The 20,702-nt window shown below is 41.5% G+C and overlaps 1 protein-coding gene across 1 annotated transcript in view; it reads right to left on the bottom strand.

Annotated features, from left to right (window-relative positions):
- Positions 1-12,158: 12,158 nt before the first annotated feature.
- The window catches only part of fto (FTO alpha-ketoglutarate dependent dioxygenase), a 439,188-nt gene continuing 430,644 nt past the window's right edge, over positions 12,159-20,702 (bottom strand). Inside the window, exons 10-11 of the mRNA XM_078210887.1 lie at positions 15,000-15,099; positions 12,159-13,533 (exon numbers count right to left, since the gene is read on the bottom strand). Coding sequence (XP_078067013.1) covers positions 13,476-13,533; positions 15,000-15,099 — 158 coding nt within the window. The 3' untranslated portion in view covers positions 12,159-13,475. The remainder of the gene's footprint in view (positions 13,534-14,999; positions 15,100-20,702) is intronic.

Raw genomic sequence — 20,702 nt, 5'->3', positions numbered from 1 at the left:
CCTCCTTCTGTACTGCAGGCATTCTATGATTCTATGAGTAGTCAATGATAGCACAGGACGGGTGGTGGAATGAGTTCAATTGTAGCACTGATCGCAGGGAATCCAATTCATTGGAGAGGATCAGGTTGGTGATATCATGGGGGACCAAATGTGGGGGCATTATCGTGGGAGGGAGGTCAGTGATGGACTGGGGCGACAGTGCCTAATGTGGGGGGCTGGGTTGCTGGCTGATTATGGAAAGGTTAGCTGAGGGACAGGGAGGAAGCACTTTGCTCCTCCAGATCCACAAGCAGTGCCGGAAAGGTAATTACCTGTTTCACACAGTAGTCTTCCAGTCCTTGACTCCCTTTAACTGCTGGGTTTCCAGAGGCTAGGAAACCTAGCCAGTCGGGGTTAATTTTCAAATGGTGCCAAAATCTGAGGCGCACAGGCTTATACGTTTGGTTGCCCACCCGTCCCATCGACCTCTGTTCAAACCAAAATTTTGCAGATTGGGTTTGAGTTTGTGATTGAGATTTTAAAATGTTTTAAATCCCAGTCAGGCAAACTCATCCATTTTTGGGGGGTTAAAATTCTCCTTGTACAGTTAACAGCCCTGCTTTTTGCATGGCTCAAAAGGCTAAAGTTGAAATAAGCTGCATTTTTATACATAATCTTCATTATAATGGCCATGAATCAGCAGTGCTAACTGCATTTTCCTGATCTCATAAGACAATTACCTCGTTCTGTTTGGAAACTCTAATAGTAGCCGCATTGAATTTAGTTTAATCTATTTTAAGCATAGATATTACCCATTTCATATCCACAATATTTGTTACATATGATAGCAATTAAATACAGATCCTCTAATAGCATATTAAGGCATTGAAACAGCTATTTTTAGGCTATTTATATTTAGTGCATCAAAGAATATCAAGTACCAAAGAAAATATGGTAACTGTTTTTCAAAATTACAGCTATCATCACATCAAAAGGCCTTCTGGATCAAAACCCAGTGTATGCATAAACTGACAGTATCTCCTTCTCAAGCAATTAGGGAGAAAGTAAGCAGGCATTACTATGCCTGCCACCAGCAGTGTGTTTTCCAAAAGTGTTGGTTTACAATACGGAGTTAAAAAAAACTTTCACAATGCTATTACTGTTGTCGGTGATAAATCACAGCCATGACTTTCATGCAGCAGCGTATTTTCCAGAAAAAAAGCAATGGCATATACTAAAATATTACAAATTTATAACATTAATAAATGGTTGGACTAAACCCTACTGAATAGCATTGGGGCTTCCACCTGTAAAAGCAAAATTATAATCCTTGATTTTCCAATAATGGGTAAAATGATGTGAATCCAAAGCAGAAGCCTGCAGAATAGGGGGTTGGCCCATTCATATTGTGCAAATGGAAGTCTCTCCCTCGGAGTTGAATAGAATGCTGGCAAAGGGGAAGCTTGGCCAAAGGACGTTGTTACACCACATTTATGGGTGGCACAGTGCCACAGTGGTTAGCACTGCTGCCTCACAGTGCCAGGGATCCAGGTTCAATTCAGGCCTTGGGACCCGGGTTCAATTCAGGCCTTGGGTGACAGTTGACATGGAGTTTGCACATTCTCCCCATGTCTGTGTGGGTTTCCTTCGGGTGCTCTGGTTTCCTCCCATAGTCCAAAGATGTGCAGGTTAGATTGACTGGCCATGGTAAATTGCCCCTTAATGTCAGGGGAACTAGCAGGATAAATACATGGGGTTACGGGGTTAAGACCTGGGAGGATTGTTGTCAATGCAGGCTCAATGGGTTGAATGGCCTTCTTCGGCACTGTAAGGATTCTATGAAAAGTTAAAGTTATTTATTAGTCACAATAGGCTTACACTATCACTGCAATGAAGTTACTGTGAAAATCCCCTAGTCGCCACACTCCGATGCCTGTTTGGGTACACTGAGGGAGAATTTAGCATGGCCAATGCAACCAACCAGCACATCTTTCGGACTGTGGGTGGAAACCAGAGCACCCTGAGCAGACACGGGGGAGAACATGCAAATTCCACACACACAATCACCCAAGCCGGGAATCGAACCCAGATCCCTTGTGCTGTGAGGCAGCAGTGCTAACCACTGTGCCACCCCGATTTGGAATATTTACACAGTCCTGGTTTTCATAGAAGCAAGGAATTACAGAATGGCTATAGCACAGATAAATGTTGGCGCTGGCTGTCTGCAAGAGTAACTCAGCTATATCAACTTCCTCATAGCCCGGCAAATTTATTCTATTAAGATAATTATCTAATTTCCTTGAGAAAGCCATGATTGAATCTGCCTCCAATTACTGTCAGGGAGTGCATTCCAGATCTTAGCCACTTGCCTCATAACAAAAAGGTTTTCCTCATTTTACTATTGTATCTTTTGCCATTCACCTCAACCGGTGTCTTCTAATTCTTGACCCTTTCTTTAATCATAGAATCATAGAACGGTGCAGAAGGAGGCCATTTGGCCTATCGAATCTGTACTGACTCTCCGACAGAGCATCCTACTCAGGCCCTATCCCCATAACCACATGTATTTACCCTGTTAATCCTTGTAACCTACACATCCGGGACTCTAAGGGGCAATTTAGCATGGGCAATCCACCTAACCTGCACATCTTTGGACTGTGGGAGGAAACCAGAGCACCCAGAGGAAACCCATGCCCGATATGAGGAAAACATGCAAAGTCCACACAGTCACACGAGGCCGGACTCACAACTGGGTCTCTGGTGCTGTGAGGCAGCAGTGCTAACCACTGTGCCACCCTTAAATGGGAACATTTTCTTGCAATCCACTCTCTTACTGCCCCCCATCCCCATACTCTGAGCTATGGAATCTCACAGCCCATCTCCTCCTCTGCCAGTCCCTCACCACCCACCTCTGTTGCGACATCGACCAATACAGGCTGGCTGCAACAGCAACCTGCACAGGCCTGCCACAACATTAACCATCCTGGGCCCACCTGAGGCCTCCCAAACTCCATTCCCCACTTGCCTCCTTGGAGTAAATTCAAGTGGAGCCCACCTGATCTGGGCTTCCCACACTGCAACCAAGAACTCAAACTTACTTGGCAACAAACTGCATTTGAATTGTCCAATCACAGGCTGGTTCCTCCCTGCATTGGCTGCTGAAAGCTCACTCATGAGCCAATCAACAGACACAGCATAGAGAAACCAGCCTGCCAAAGGATGAGCAGGCTGGCAGCATTTTTCAAAATTATCTTCATGAAGACTTCAATGGCTGAGTCCTACAATGCGATGGGTTGCATCAAAGAACACTGGGGAGCTGTATTTGGGTTGGACAAGCCTCGTACAGTACCTTTAACGTAATGAAGCATCCTAAACACTTCACATGAGCTTTATAACAGAAAGTCTGACACCACCCACATGAGGACATTATGTCAGGTGATCCAAAGCTTCATTAAAGAGATAGGTGTGGCTTAAAAAATGAAACCAAGGTGGAAAGGTTTAGGGAGGGTATTCCAGAGTTTGGGACTGAGGCAATGGTGGAGCAGCTGTGATTGGGAATGCACAAAAGGCCAGAATTAGAGGAGCACAGATATTCTGAAGGGTTGCGGAATTGGAGGAGATTACAGGGATAGCGAGGGGCAAGACCATGGAGAGATTTGAAAACAAAGTTGTGAATTTTAAAATTGAGACATTGCTTGATCAGAAGCTAATGTGGATCAGTGAGTACGGGGATGATAGAGAATGGGACTTGTTGTGAGTTAAGACATGGGCAGCAGAGTTTTGGATGACTTCAAGTTTACAGAGGGTAGAATGTGGGAGACCAGCTAGGAATATGTTGGATTAGTCAAACCTGGAGATAATAAAAGCATGGATGAGGTTTCAGCAGCAGATGAGCTGAGACAGGGGTGATTTCGAGTGATGTGATTGTCATTAATGGATGCAATAAAACAAGTTTGGAGAAACTTCTTTACCCAGCGAGTGGTTAGCATATAAAACTTGATAGCACAAAGAGCAGTTGAAGCAAATAGCACTGGTGTATTTAAGGGGAAGCTAGACATGTACACAAGGAATGAATGGTAGGATAGGCTAAGTAGGATGGAAAAAGGTTCATGTGAAGCATCAAAACTGAGAATTGGGCTAAGTGGCCAGTTTCTATGGGTGGGATTTTCCAGCTCTTCCCAATGCTGGGATTATCCAGTCCAATCGAAAATCAATGGGCTTTTGCTTGGGCTGCTAAGTCTCGCACAACAGGGCTGGAAAATCCCAGCTTCTGTTGTAGATTCAATATCACTTGGCCTGTGGAAAATTTGGCTGGAGATTGGAAAAAAATTCGGCAATTTTCTGGAGGAGGTTCTGCTGCAGAGTAGCACCCCAGAATGAGAGTGAGATTACTGGAGGCTGTAGACCACCTTCCAGTTAAAGCTGTAGGCTGCTTGGCAAAAGGTGCCAATCACATTACTACAGTAACCAATGCCCCTTGAATCTGGGTAGAAGTATGCTCATAATTTTGTACATATTCCCCCCACAAATTTAGGACAGGAACATTCACACTCTCTTGCATGTAACAGACCATTGTTCTTTTGCTCCGGTTTCCTCCCACAGTCCAAAACACATGCTGGTTAGGTACATTGGCCATGCTACATTCTCCTTCAGTGTGCCTGAACAGGTGCCAGAGTGTGGCGACTAGGGGATATTCACAGTAACTTCATTGCAGTGTTAATGTAAGCCTACTTGTGACACACATAAATAAATACGCTTAAACTTATTTTTCAAGTTCTGTTGTTCAGTGCAAAGCCTGAAGAGCAGGAGTTGTCCAGAGGACTTTCCTGATTTTCTGTTCATTAATAACAAAAAATATAAAAACATTTTTCAAGTGCAGCAATGATGACCCAAACATTTTGGCCAACAACAATTCTTCAAAAGAAGTTTTCCCTTTATTGCATTCCATTGCCAGGCTGCATCAGGAGGTGGCATGTGTACATAATCAAGAGTGGAATGCAACAGTCCTGTTCAATGTGAATACAATGAATTGCTTGGAATGTCAACCTTTACACGTCTGTCTGAAAACAGTTAATTTAACCACCCAACTGTAGAGAATTCATTAAATTCATTATTTTCTTTTGCAAATCATAATTGACTGCACTGCACGTTCCTGACACGCGTGCCTTTCTTATGTTGTTTGTAAGACCGCACCAAGCAACAAGACAGCAAATGCAAAAAAAATACTTCTGCGCCTGCCAGAAGAAATCCTGTGTATCACAGGCATCGTTCTGCCTTTTTTGTTCAAAGTAAATAAGCTTGAATTTTAAATTATTTGTCTAGAACTATATGGCATCCTGTATCTGTGCCAACATGTGCATGAGTAATCAATATTTGACCTCAATAATTTAGATTTATTTCGAACATTTTTCTAAAAACAAAATTAGTTTCCTCCCTCTTTGCATAGTGCACCAATACTCAAAAAAGGTGAGAAGGTTCTTTCATTGGTCATTGCCAACAGTACATTCTGGCTACTAATTGGTGCAAAAGACTGCGTCAGTTGACCGATCTGTCAATCATCTTCTATCTCCTCCCCCAACGCCCCCATCTAGACACGTGGCTCAACCTCACCAATGGCCAGCTACATTTGGGAGTTGGAATCAGGGCCACAATATTATTTCTCAGCACAACTCTTTGTGCACCAGCCACTAAATGAAAATTGAAAAAGCCAGTGACTCATTTTTTACATAATTTACCAGTCAGGTATATAACAATAGCAAACACCAGGAACAATCATGCATGAGGCAAAGGCTATTCCTTGCTGATTTACCTGGGGCTGGATTGCAAATTGAAAAATGATTCTACCCAGCAGACAGCTTTAATACTATCGCCTACTTAAAATGATCTCTGTGCTGTCTTTAAAACATTCGAGTGTTACAAACTCATATCTGTGGGATGTAGATATAGATGGCAGCTCATTACAGTGACACAAGCATTGTCCTCTTTAGATTTATTTAAATTTTTAAAAAAGCTACTTTAAAAATTCAACCCATGTTTGCTCATTTGAGAATCTCCGGGTCTTTCTTTAAAGAGCAAGACACACTTACTCGCCACATTTTTCTTGGACAGAAGCTCTGCATAAATGCATCAAAATGTATTTCAATTCAGACAACTCTATTTATAGCTCTACACTCTGCAACATTTGCTTTTTTTTATAAAATCATTGAGTTTTACAGCAGGAAAGGAAGCAAATTCAACTCATATTTAGTCTCAAATTCTGCCTTTTCTCCAAACACTCTTAACTTCTTTCTTTTCCAATATGGATTCTACATTCACACATTCCCTGGGAGGGCAATTTCATGTCCTAAAAAACCTACTGCGAAATAAAATATTCACTCAATATCTCCATTCATTCTGTGCGATGATATTGCATTTCTGGTTTCTACAGTCGGAAGTTGCATTTATATAGTGCCTTCAATGTAGTGAAATGTTCAAAGGTGGTTCCAAAGGGCATTATCAAACAAAATTTGATACTGAGCCACAAACAGAGGTATTATGACAGGTGACCAAAAGATTGGTCAGACAGGTAGGTTTCAACAAGTGTCTGAAAGGAAGAGAGGGAAATAAACACCTTTAGGGAGGAACTTTCAGAGCTTAGGGCTCAGGCAGCTGACTCAAATAAGCAGATAAAGATTGAATTCCAAATGTATCTCTTTATTATGCCAAAATATGCAGTTTTAAGAATGAAAACAAGCATAAGTGAGCAATGAAAATGGAGACGTGCAAGAAGCCAGAATTGGAGGTTTAAGTGCTTGAGAAGTTTATACGAATCATCTGGTTAGCACTGCTTCCCCACAGCACCAGGGACTCAGGTTTGATTCCCGGCTTAGGCCAGTGTCTGTGCAGAGTCTGCACGTCCTCCCCATGTCTGCATGGGTTTCCTCCGGTTTCCTTCCACAGTCTGAAAGATGTGCTGGCTAAGTGCATTGGCCATGCTACGTTCTCCCTCAGTGTACCCGAACAGGCGCCAGAGTGGGGCAACTCGGGAATTTTCACAGTAACTTCATTGCCGTATTAATGGCCTACTTGTGACACTAATAAATAAGCTTAAACTCTATGGCCGGAATTTTACCTCCCCACCCGCCATGGGAATCGGAGCGGGTGAGGGGTGAATAATAGGAAGGTCCGTTGACCTCAGGCAAGCTTTTACATTTTCAGGACAAATGAGGCCGTAAAACCCCGCCCCATATCTCCACAGAAATGGGGAGGGGCACAGTATTTACTAACTCTCAGGCATAAATTTCCATTATTTATTTCATCAATAAAGTCACTATTTTGAACAGCTTTATTGCATCTCCTTTTAACCTATATTATTCTCATGAGTCATTGAGACTTAGAAGTTTACAGCATGGAAACAGGCTCTTTGGCCCAACTTGTCCATGCTATCCTTTTTTTAAAAACCCAAAGCTAGTCCCAATTGCCCACGTTTGGCCCATATCCCTCTATACCCATCTTACCCATGAAACTGTCTAAATGCTTTTTAAAAGACAAAATTGTACCCGCCTCTACTACTACCTCTAGCAGCTTGTTCCAGACACTCACCACCCTCTGTGTGAAAAAATTGCCCCTCTGGACCCTTTCATATCTCTCCCCTCTCAGACCCAGTTTCTTTATTCTCTTATAACTAAAGTCTGATTTCCTTGCCAGTATCTTATTGAGTCCCATCAGCAAATAATCCCACTATCCCCAGAACCTTAACATAATTCTTAAATTAAGGCACCAAAACCATAAATAATTGACCAACTGTGTCCAGACCAATGCTGTTTCTCTATCAGCCCCACCATTGGGCTGCTGGGTTAACTAATAACTGTCAACTGTCAAGGGTAATATAACAAGAAATATGCCAATGCTGAAAATCTGAAATAAAAGTCGAAAATGTTGAAAGTGCCCTGCAGATCAGTCAGTGTCTGAAAAGAGGAAAGGCAGGTTATAAAATTTCAGCACCATACCCTTCACCAACCTTCAGTCTGATGAAGATATGCATCCAAAATGCCATAATTGTGTCTTCTCCCTTTATTCGTGCTGTCTGAGCCGCAATGTATTTCTAGCATTTTCTGTTTTTGTTGTTCAGTGCATTGCCTTACATTCCCTATCCCTTTATCTGTCTGCTACTACCGCCTAGCAAGTGTAAATATAAAACAACGGTAAACTGTCTCTCACTAGGAAAATCAAGTCAGTTGTGCATGCATTTTCCACAGATACATTTGCATTATGCTCTGACATAGTTTTTTATGGACTCCTTTTAAGTGCATGCTGCGAACTGTAAAAACATTGTGGAAAATTAGTTACAGACTTCACAGGAACGCACTGTATTTTGACAAAGAATACCGCATGCATTTGATTTAATCTTGTGTGGCTCCCCATGTAGCAATCTGTCAAGGTTGGACAGGTGGTCTTACGCAGAGTGCAGAAAATCTCTGCAGCTTCCTTACCACTGCCCCCCTCCTGCAGTTTGATCCACTTCACCTCTCTCTCTTTCTACTGCTAGACACAGATGTGAAACAGATTACCGGCTGGGGCTTTGGAGCTTCCGCAGTGCTTCCATGCTAACTAGGAGGTGGCTTCCACTCCCCATAGCCCAATGCTTCATCATCACGGGAATATCAGGTCACAGAAATTGAGTGAGGTGTGACCAATGTCAAAGAGCTTGTAACATTTGTATCTGCTGCTACCTGTTTCGTATTATGCCCCTCACCTGCACCCATAAAATAGTAAAAATGACTGCTGCATTTTTCGGGAATATTTTCTGATGTCTCAGGTGTTTAACAAAAGCAAGCATGAAAGTATTTGCAGCCTGCAACCAGAGCAGTGACAAGCACTTCCTAATTAAATGACATACAGGGGAAAGATGCTGAATTTCAACAATGCCGATCACACCATCTTCTTCTTCTAATCAACTAAGAGCAACGAAAGGTTAAATTAGGCCAAATCCTTTATGGCGAGCTGGTTTTCGAATCATTTATCTCGTTTTATGCTGCAGTTGGGAGGGGGGGTCTGTTCATTCTACACGGACAATCTGTAGAAATCACTAATCCAATGTAAATGTAGTTTGAAATTAAGGTTGGTGAGAGGTTACAACAACACAAAAGGTTGTTGGACCTGATAAAAAATAAAGCTTTAGCAGAAGCCAGGCGCCAAAATGCTTTGGACATGAGGTACTTTTAAAAAAATTATCCTGAGGGAAGTTAATGGGTTTCTTCATTCTTGGCTTTAGTAAATAATTTCTGTCTTGCCCTTTACCTGAGTGGAAATAGAAATAAGGACATATGCCACAGTCCAAAATGAAAGAAAGAATTGTGTTTATATATGCATCTTCACAACACCAGACATTTCAATGCACTTTACAGCAAATGAAGTATTTTTGAAGTGTAAGCACTGTTGTAATGTCGGGATATTGGCAGCCAATTTGCACACAGCAAGCTCCCACACACAACAATATGGTGGTGAATCCTAAAATCTTATCATAGAAATTTATAGCATGGAAGGAATCCATTCAGCCCATCATATCCACTCTGGCTGACCAGCCCATTCAACTTTCCAGCTCTTGGTCTGTAGCCTTGTGGGTTACGGCACTTAGAGTGCATTTCCAAATATTTTGCAAATGTAATGTGGGTTTCTGCCTTTTCCACACTTTCAGACAGAGGGGGTGACTCTCCCAGCCTGCTGCACTACTGTTCGAGTAGTGCAATGGGCTGGGAGACATCAACCTGTAGCGGGACTCACAACCAGTGTCCAGCTGATTGCGAGTCTCAAAGACCCATTTTTTCGACGTAATCAGCCTCGTGCCAGAAATCAGCACAAGGCTGATTACAATATGAAAATGCACATTTCCATATCATTAGCAAGCCTGGGATAGTATTCTCTGGGCTCACTAGTGTCTCTCCCCCTGGCGGGAGAGGTTCCCACCAACGGGGTTTAAAGCTGGTATCAAACAGGATCCCCACCCTGTTGGTGGGGACAGAGGCCATTGAGGCCCCCCAGGAGGTCGGGGGTGCCCCTTGGGTAGTGCCAACCTGGTACCTTGGCACTGCCCATGGGGCACCCTGGCACCACCCACCAGACACTCTGGCACTGCCCACTGGGCACCATTAAGGGGGCAGGGCTGGGGGGTGGGGGGCTCCCAGGGGCAGGGAGACCTGCTGCGCACAGGGATTGATGGGAAGGTGATTGGGGTTGCACATGGGGGGGGGGAAATTGGGGCTGCACATGAGAGGGGGGAAATCGGGCTGGTCATGGGGGGCTGGTGATTGGGGCTAGCTCAGGAGGGGGGGTGGGGTTTGGCTTGGGAGGCCTGGGAAGACATCGGGAGGCCAGTGATCGGGAAGCCGGCAATGGGGTGCGCATGCACTGATCTCCCCGCTGACAGAGTGCCAGAGATCTGTTATACTAAGTATGCTCAAAGAACGGGTGGAAAAATCTCCTGTTTTCCTGCCTGATGGGCAGTCAGTTTTTTGGGGGGAGAATCACCCCAGCGAGTTTCAGATCACTGCCACTCTCTGGATGAAAATATTTCCCCTTGAACCTCCTCTTAAACCTCCTACCTTAGATCTATTCCCCCCAGTTATGGATCCCTCAAAAAAGGGAATAGGGCCTTCCTATCCATTTTAGACCCCTCATAATTTTATACACTTCAATTAGGTCTCCCCTCAGCCTCCAATGTTCCAAAACCTATCATTCCTCATAACTAAAATTCCCAGTCCAGGTATCATCCTCAATAACTTCTCTCGTACAATCGCTTCTTTCCTATACTGTGATGATAAGAACTACATGCTGAATTCCAGTCATTGCCTAACTAATGTTTTATACAGTTCCAGCATAACCGCCCCCAGTTTTTATATTCTTGGGATGAACTGATGATTTTTTTTGGTGATGTTGTTTGAGGGATAAATATTGTTCAGAGGAGCAGATAGAAAAATAGAGCTAAGACTACAACCAGATCAGCCATCATCTTATTGAACAGCAGTCTCAAAGGGCCAAATGACCTACTCTCACTCCTGTGTTCCTATGCTTAGTACCCAGGGATAACTTACCTACTGTTCTTCAAAATATCACCATGGGATCATTTGCATCCATTTGAGAGGGCACACAGAGCTTTGTTTTAACATCTCATTCAAAAGACAGCAACTTTGACAGAGCAGCACACTTCAATACTGCACTGAAGTGTCAGCCTTGATTTTTGCATTCAAGTCCTGGGGTGGGACTTGAACCCAGAACTTAGCAGCTCAGCGATAACAGTGCCATCAGCTGAGCTACAACTAACACACATAACATCGTGGTTATATTCACTGGTAAATAAACCAAGGCCAATTTCTCAATCTTCACAATAAGTCAAACCTTCGCACAGTAAGAAGAACACATTTGTAATCTAGGTTAAGGAAGAATGAATAATGAAGATTCAGCATTCATCTTTGAGGGAGAATTCCTTTGCTAGCTGTCTGATGGGTTCTCCTTTGCTGAAATAATTGTCACCTTACAATGTTTAACGCCACATTTAACTTCCAAAGTTATATTCCTAATTTTAATGTATTTTTCTTTTTTGAACAGTGGTGATTCCTGACTCCACAGGTCATCCATCATTTGTGACCCTGAAGGAAATAGTGGCCAGGAATTGACTCGGAGCTACTCCCTCTCTGTCCCAGTAACTTCATTGCAAGTGCAGTGAATAAATTCATTTCCACTCACAGATATTCTCCGACTGCACTTCCAGCTAAGTTACAGCAGGAGCAGCTCTGCGGAAATCTCTGGCCATTGTCTCCAGGCTACTTCACCATTATTGCAACATTGCAGTCAGAACAGATCCCACCCTCCTCAGCTGTCTATAAAAATGTGTTTGCTACTGGAGAATAATCAGGGAAAGAATATGCTGGTTGATCTCCTCCCTTTCTCTCATGAAACACTGAGGTCAATTGGAATTCTCCTGCCTGCTTTGAAGTTGAATCTTAGTCTTTCCTGATCCAAGTGGCTCAGTACTACACTGTTCTGAAACTTATTGGTCTCTCCTGCAGAATTAATGAAGGACCAGTTTTAGAAATAATTTCAGTGGAGCAAAATGTGGAAACATAAAGGAAGGCCAACCTGGAACAGCGTGCAGCTCTGAAGTACAACTTACAGAAATTTCAGTAGGAGTATGACCATCATGTAAGATGAAGAAAGATTTGATTTGATTTATTGTCACATATATCGGTTTACAGTGAAGAGTATTGTTTCTTGTGCACTATACAAAGCATACCGTACATAGAGTACATAGGGGAAAAGGAAAGGAGAGAATGCAGAATGTAGTGTTACAGTCATTGCGAGGGTGTAGAGAAAGATCAACTTAATATGAGGTAGGTCCACTCAAAAGTCTGATGGCAACATGGAAGAAGCTGTTCTTGAGTTGGTTGGTACGTGATCTCAGAGTTCTGTATCTTTTTCCTGACGGAAGAAGTTGGAAGAGAGTATGTCTGGGATGTGTGGGATCCTTGATTATGCTGGCTGCTTTTCTGAGGCACGGGGAAGTGTAGGCAGAGTCAATGGATGGGAGACTGGTTTGCGTGAAGGACAGTCACAGGAGCTGTGACAATAGTCAACCAATGATTCATTGGACTTACTGAATGATTTAAGCTTCTTTCCTTTGATTCCAAATATTTCAACAGTAAAGAAGGTACACAATGCAAAGAAGGCAATGAAAGAAAATATCCTAGAGGTAAAAGTTTTTGAAGGACTGATCAAAAATCACCTGTACATTTCATCAAATAGTATGGTATGGGAGGAGGCTGTTTGAGATAACACATGGCTATATGAAAAGCGAAAAGAATTGAAAAAAATCACATGGCATTCGTTTTCCAGATCCTCATCATTCCATTTGACTTCATCTACTAATTGGAAGCATAATTATTGCTCGGAGAGCACTTGGATAGTTTCTCTGGTGAGATTTGGGCACACTGTTTGGTGTTTACAAAGCTGCCAACTATTTCTTGTTCTCTTTTGCAGGAGGTGGAGGGGCTATTTTTAAGAGCACTGTTTGTACTCTCTGGAAAAATGTTGTCAGATTTGAACAAATTCTAAATGGGTACTCTCATCAGGAACGTGTTCATTTGCAGGCCAAAATTCCACAGAACAATGGACCTATAAAGAAAACCTCTGGTGTAACAAAAACGGCAATAAAGTTCAAAGTAATCCCCATGTTCACTTCTGGGATTGGGTTCAAATCAGTCCAGATAGATTCAATGAGTTATTTTTGATTTCTTTCTTTTCTCATATTGTTATCAGGGGTCTTAAGTGAAATGAGCTGGAGCAGCATCTATCCAGTTCCTAGTGGTCACGAGTCTACAGCAAGAAAAAAGGCCACGATCTGGCATTCTCAGTGACAGGATAGAGTACAGTACACACAAGGCTGCTCCTTTGAAGTATTCAGGCACATTGTCTGCGATTGTCAAGGAAGCAACTGACCTTTGCTATTCCAAATCTAGGATTATTTAATGGCGATGCTGCATAGGAAGAGGAAAAATGTTGCATTCTGCGTTGTCCATTACACTGCTAGAAGAGTACAAAAGTAAATAATGTGCATCAAAAGACATTAGCCTGGAAATTACTGTTTTATTTTAATGTGGAATGCTTCATTACAGAGATATTAACCTATTTAAAATTAATGAGTTCAAGCCTCTGTTAGAAACACAGAAAGAGGAATTTGCTGTGAATATGTTAAGATAATGTTGCTTACAGCAATTTCAAGGTTTGTGCTTCTAAAAATGAAATATAAGCCTGATTTTGTTTTTCAGATCCTTAACTGTTCCAACCTGGAAATTTCAGTAATTTCTGCTGTCTTAAGAAAACTGAGCAGCTGTGTTGGATAGCTCCGGGAATCAGTTAAAAGGTCTATTTACAGGTCTAAAACCTTTAAACATTTATATTGACCATGAAATGATTTTAAAAACAAACCGAGGTCCATTTAATATGAAGAGTTTGCATTCAAAAAGAATGAATTCCATGTGAATCTCTACACTAATAAATGTTTGTATAGTGGATACTCTCATGGCCTTTGTACTGAGCGACTATCACTTGCGGTTTTCAGCATTTTCACAATCAACAAAAATAAGTCAGGAATGTCCTTATTGATCTTAAATTGAGAATTCTTTTCATTGAAAATTTGACTATTTATTGAAATCAAATAATGGCCATGTAAAAAGCTATTGCAGTGGTTTTTATTAGCAATTTTCTCCTCTGAAGGTGTTGATCCTGGCTGCATAATTCCATCTCACTCTAGAAGCAATTATTTGTATGCGAGTTCCAACAGTGAGTGTGAAGAGGATGCTTGATGGCGGAATGCACCTTGCTGACGGAGTTTGATCTTGTCCTAATTCGATATTTAAAATCATGAGGGTTGATATTTATCTCAGGCAAAGGCAGATTACACTGAATTTAGTGGCCTGGATAATATTTAGATTTGAGACAGATTCTGTGTCATGAGCAACATTAATGCCTATTAATCCCTCGTTGATATTAATAGAAAGGAAATTCAGGCAGGATGCACAATGGGAGGCTGATCCTCAGCTGTCAGAATTCTGCTTGTGCCCAAAGCGAAAATTACCCTCATGCACTTAGGGCAAAAGCCCATTGGTTAAAGATTGGAACCGTGGCCAGTTTTCCCTTTTTTTTAAACAAAGCACCGATGGCAGATTTGCAGTGCCTCCAGATGCAACCCAGCCAAAATTACGAAATGAGAACAGACTGGGAATTTAAGTTTCCTTACTGTATTGCTCAGCTCATCACTGGATAAACTCTCTGAGCCGGAGTGGAGAGCCCCAGGGGAAACATAGTTGTGCCAAAGTTAATGTTGTACTTCTTTAACTGAAACAATTGGAGGTGGTGGAGATAATTAGCTTAAACATGCAATAGGTCTCACGTGATGGCATTTTCTGGTAGATGTACCATATGTTATTTCGTTAAAGTGTATAAAGCAGGGCGTGCCTGAGTTAAATTCTTGGCTATTCCTACGTTACCTGACCATGGCCAGCTTGCTGATGAGGCACGACGTATATCCTCTGCGTGTCTCTGAGCCAGAGATCCCATTTCTGATTGCTGACTGCTGACTGCGCATGTCTGTGGATGGCAGGCAAGAAGAGAATTAGCTTTGCTTATGACATCTCTTCACAGCTGAATAGCTTGCTGACACTCAATGTTGACACTTACACAAGGTTTGTCAGCAGGGTGAGGAAACGGAGGAATTTCAGTGTCCATATCACCCACAAAATGTAACTGGTGGGAAAAATTAATGGGCACATACTGCTTTCACAAACAATGGACAAACCAAAGCACTGCACAGGCAATGAAGAAAAACTGGATTAACGTGATTCCTGTGAGTAACTTTATGAATCAACAGTTTTATGGGTACATTTCTCCATTGTGCAAACTAAGAACACTCGCAAAAACTGTGCTTTTCTGGTTAAATAAATCTTATAGTTTCTTCACATGTAAACAAAATATGAGGCGAACTGTCCATGCAACATATTGTGCTTCTGAAAGACAACAGTTCTGCATTAATGAAAAATGCCATAAGAATTCACCTCTGGAAGGCCCAGATGAAGGATATACATCAGCACTGATACATCTCAGAGCTTTTTTATAACCTACAAAAATAAGAAACATTGAAATCTTCCTTTAATCCCCTCATTGCTATACTCAAGGTCTGTAAACGTAGCAATTCTTTTCCATGAAGGTAATATTAATTAACAACATAGGACTAATGTGTCATTAGAATTCCAACATTTCCAAAGAGATGACGTTGAATTTGGTGACCTGAAAAATCTTTAGATTTGAGACAGATTCTGTATCTTCAGCAACCATTCTCAAACACACATGTCTGATGAAAGTGATTATGTCATGGTGTAATCCACAGGAGAACATTTCTGACAACCATGAACACATCTGTCCAATGAATTTTAAATCTCCCCAAGTTAAAAAAAATAGCTTTTATTACCCTAAATTCTAAAGACTTATTGGTTAAATTAAAAATATATTTGTATCCATATTCTAAACACATATAAGTATGTTGGCGGTGTATTGGGATGCATAAGCAGTTTCCTCTTGGGCTTTTAGGATAAGTTTAATAAACTGAATTTTGAATACTAATAAAGTACACCTGATAGTCTTTATTGTATCTCGGCTTTGTTACGCTCTGGTAAAGCAGAGATGATGCCACAGAGATCAGTTTTCATAATGCATTCATGCTGTGTGAAATAGGCTGGAGGTGATCTGTTACAACATAGATTAGCTATGGAATTTTTGTTTCAGAAAAAAAAATTAAACTTGCGTTGTTTAATATAATTTCTCTTGATAATATAATCACATACACATTGAGATACATAAAATATCCATTTAATAGAGACGGGATTATTATAATTTTAAAAATTGCCAGACGCCTTGTTAAAATCGGCTGCATTCAATGTTCACCTATTTTAAAGTAATATCATAAATCTGGGTAAATTAATATTTTAAAGATTTAAATTAATGGTGTCATGAAATGTTTAATAAAAATAGTAATTTAATATACACTGAGGCTCTTCAGTTTTAGTGCAAACTCAATTTTTGCCAAATCAGAGATGCTTTGATTTTTATAACTAGGGAATTTCTTTTGTTGTTTATATTAGGGGTATGCAGAAAAGCCTTTGGATATATTTACTTTATCCAGAGACTGGAATAACATTTAACCAGTGGTGAGAAGAGGCATCAACAGAATAAAAATCACATGATAGAAGAATATTTTTGGAAAATTACTAATTTTTCCTGACTTGCTCCAGAAGCTGCTCCTCAGGTGCTAACAGCTCTCAAAATACCTTATTGAACTGAACGTTTGCCACATGCAAACTACTCAACTGTTATTTATTATTCATTTGTTCATGGCGTGTGAAGATCGCTTACCGAGCCAACATTCATTGCCCATCCCTAGTTACCCTTGAGAAAGTGGTGGGGAGCAGCTTTCTCGAACCGCTGCAGTCCCTTTGATGCAGGTACATCCACACTGGAATTGGGAAAGGAGTTCCAGGATTTTGACCCAAAGACAGTAAAGGAACGGCGATATAGTTCCAAGTCAGCATGGTAAGTGGCTTGGTGGGCAACTTGTCATGGTGGTGTTCCCATGCACCTGCTGACCTTGTCCTTCCAGATGGTAGAAGTCAGATGTTTGGCAGGTGCTGTCAAAGGAGCCTTGTTGAGTTTCTGCAGTGCATCTTGTAGATGGTACACACTGATATCACTGTATGTCAATGGTGGAAGGAGTGAATATTTAAGGTGGTGGAGGGAGTGAACGTTTAAGGGTACCAATCAAGTAGGCTGCTTTGTCCTGGATGGTGTTGAATGTTGTTGGAGCTGCACTCATCCAGACAAGTAGAGAGCATTCTATCTGTATGAGGCAACGGAAACAAGTCTCATCCTGTTTGAATAGGCACCATACAATTTGCAATGGGGACAGGGGAGCTCAATGGATACCATCAGGGCAAATCATAGAATCGTAGAAACCCGACAGTGCAGAAGGAGGCCATTCAGCCCATTGAGCCTGCACCAACAACAATCCACCCGGGCCCTATCCCTGTAACCTCATGTATTTAACTTGCAAATCCTCAGGCACTAAGGGGCAATTGAGCACGGCCAATCCACCTCACCCACACGCACATTGTTGGAGGAAGCTGGAGCACCCGGAGGAACCTATGCAGACACGGAGAGAAGCTGCAAACTCCACACAGAAATCACCCGAGGCTGGAATTGAATCTGGGTCCCTGGCACTGTGAGGCAGCAGTGCTAACCATTGTGCCACCCACTTGACTTAATCACTTGGCTTATTTTGGCTTTCTGAAGTCCATGTTTACTAAAACTAGTTTTAATCATTTCCTGTGGTCTTGGAGAAAACCAGGACCAAATCTGGATTCTTTCTGATGTGCATGGCTGACTATCATATCACAAGAAGCATGGATTTACTCCCTGAATTATGACAGAAATTCTTCTTGTTCTTCTTGGCCCAATTGAACGCATATACAGAGGCCATTCTTAGCTATGTGATATGATTAATATCCGCGGACAAGGGGTCATGAGTTATCCAATCTGGTTTATTTATGGAGCTGTTTAACACATGATAGGTGTATCCCGATATGTGAACAAATACATTACAAGCTGATTTACAACACGTGGAAGAGATGTCTGTTCATTAGCAAAAGTTGATATTGTCAGATATGTAAATAATTTGAAGTTAGAGATAAAGCTGCCGTCAGGGCAAAATGCAGAACTCCCAAGATTCTCAGCAAGGACTGAAGTGGCTGTCAAATGAAAAAGACAAGAATGAAAGGCCAAGAATAACTTGGCAAAGCACTGTGGAAAATGACCTAAGAGAAGATATCCCAAACCCATGACCTCCAGTTCCTTGAAAGAAAAAGGCAGTAGGTGAAAGGGAACACCATCACCTCCAGGTTCCCCTCCAAACACAACCATTCAGACTTAAGAATCCGTGCTTAATTGCTCTTTCTTCCTTGTCGCTCGGTCAAAATTTTGGAAGTCCTTACTTAACAACACCACAGCAATGCATTCACCACGTGGACTGCAGCAGTTCAGGAATAAGGCTTACCATCACCTACTCAAGAACGAGGGATGGGCAATCAGTGCTGGTGATGCCCATTTCCCAGCAATGATTTTTCCTTTAGAAAACCGACATGAACTGGAAAAATGTGCAGCCTCAAGTCAAGAACAGGATGGAGTAACATTTTGTGCTGAGGGTACCACATGATTTATGAATATGTAGCTTAGTGTGCCATTTTTAAACCTAACGGTCGGAGGATAATGATTTTCTAAAGGTGATGTATTCCATGAGGCAACACAAAAGAATCATTTTGATATGGGATGTCTGATGTACTATTATCATACAATACACTATAAAGCGGCCTATTAATGTTGGTAAATGCTTGCAGTATTTTTCATGGTGAACATGAAAAATGAGCAATCCAACAGTACACCAGAGATAACGCACATCAGCAATTGTGTGTAGACAAGGTTATGTATTGCCTGATAAATAACGGCTTGATTTGTAGTTAAAAGCACTTGCTGTTAACAGCTAGTGGATAACTCTTAAGATGCCTGCAGATTAAGATTATACTTTCACAAAATGCTTTGCTCAACTGTCATAGCAACACATCAACATTTTTTTTAAGAAACATTGCTTGGTCCTTGACATAGTGTCGTCATGGAAGAATAAAGCAACAAAAAGGAGCCCTACATCCATATTTATTGGGAAAAATCACAGGCTCCTTCAGAATGGCAGTATTTATCATTGTAAATATCCATATTTTAAAATTTGGTTTTCTCAAATAAAATGTCACTGCATTTTCTTGAAAGATATTCATCTGTGTTTCTTACATGGCTACGCTTAGCTTACAGCACTGAAGGATGTTTTTCATTATTTAAGAATTTTGTACAATCAACCAGATTGCAGCATTTTAAGAGCAAAACATTATTTACTTTGGAGTCCATTGAAGCCATAAAAAGGAGTGTGTATAGCCCACAGCTTTTTATCAGACTAACCAAAAAACTGTGCATATTTCACAGACATCCCAAGGATTATTGTCGTTAAGATCACACATCAGGCGAGCAGTGGGCAAAACAAACAGAATGTCTGCCCGATGGTGCTAGCAAAAGGTTCAAAGCACTTTCATAGTCAGGCTTTGTTTGAAGTGGTTTGACAATTTGGCGAAGGGGAAGGGGGAAGAGGAAGGGCAGGAAATCTTTTTTTAAATTTGTTTCAGGGAATGTGGGTGTCATTGCCTGTTTGTCCTTCATTGCCCTTGAACTGAGTGGTTTGCTAGGCCATTTCAGAGGGCATGTAAGAGTCAACCACATTGCTGTGGGTCTACAGTCACATGTAGGTCAGGCCAGACTGGGTAAGGATGACATTAGTGAACAGATGGGTTTTTACAACAACCGACAATAGTTACATGGTCATCATTATTCTAGATTTTTATTGAATTCAAATTTCACCATCTGATGTGGTGGGATTCAAACGCAGTCCCCAGCGCATTCCCCTGGGTCTCTGGGTTACTAGTCCAGCGACAATATCACTGTGCCACCCTCTTTCCTGGCAGCTTATGAGTAGAGCCAAGCCGCTGGTAACTACTTAAAGGGAGATGAGATGAGATTTATATGGGGTCTGGGGAAGCATGAATGTTCCTCCTGATTCCATAAAAATAAAACTATGCCACAAGTTTGTTTTTTGGGAATTTGAAAATAGCCTTTCACCACTGGTTAGGCCATTTCATGTTCAGTATTACTTAAGTGGAACATATGCAGCATGCCTTCTGTTCATGATGTTGGCTGGTCCTACAATTGTAGCAAGGTAATTTGTAGCAAATTGTAGAAAGTAATCTGAGCTGTAATTTTCTATGGTTCTATCTAGGCAAAAAATGGTTCAGCACAGACAAGAAGGGCCAAAAGGCCTGTTTCTGAGCTGTAATTTTCTATGGTTCTATGGTAGTCTGAAAAAAATGGAGTGGGTGGTTACCTGACAATCAGTGGACAGTAGCTTTGTCTGTTTGCTGTCCTATGTTCCAGCATTAAAAGAAGTCCGAAATTTAAAAATCTGCCCTCTTGTTTTAAATATGGAACAGAAATCAATACAGAAACATAGAAAATATGAGTAGGGGTAGGTCATTCATCTCCTCAAGCCTGCT

This window comes from Mustelus asterias, chromosome 4 (assembly GCF_964213995.1).
Source record: "Mustelus asterias chromosome 4, sMusAst1.hap1.1, whole genome shotgun sequence".
Taxonomy (NCBI): Eukaryota; Metazoa; Chordata; class Chondrichthyes; order Carcharhiniformes; family Triakidae; genus Mustelus; species Mustelus asterias.
This window is presented reverse-complemented; position numbering and strand designations above follow the sequence as displayed.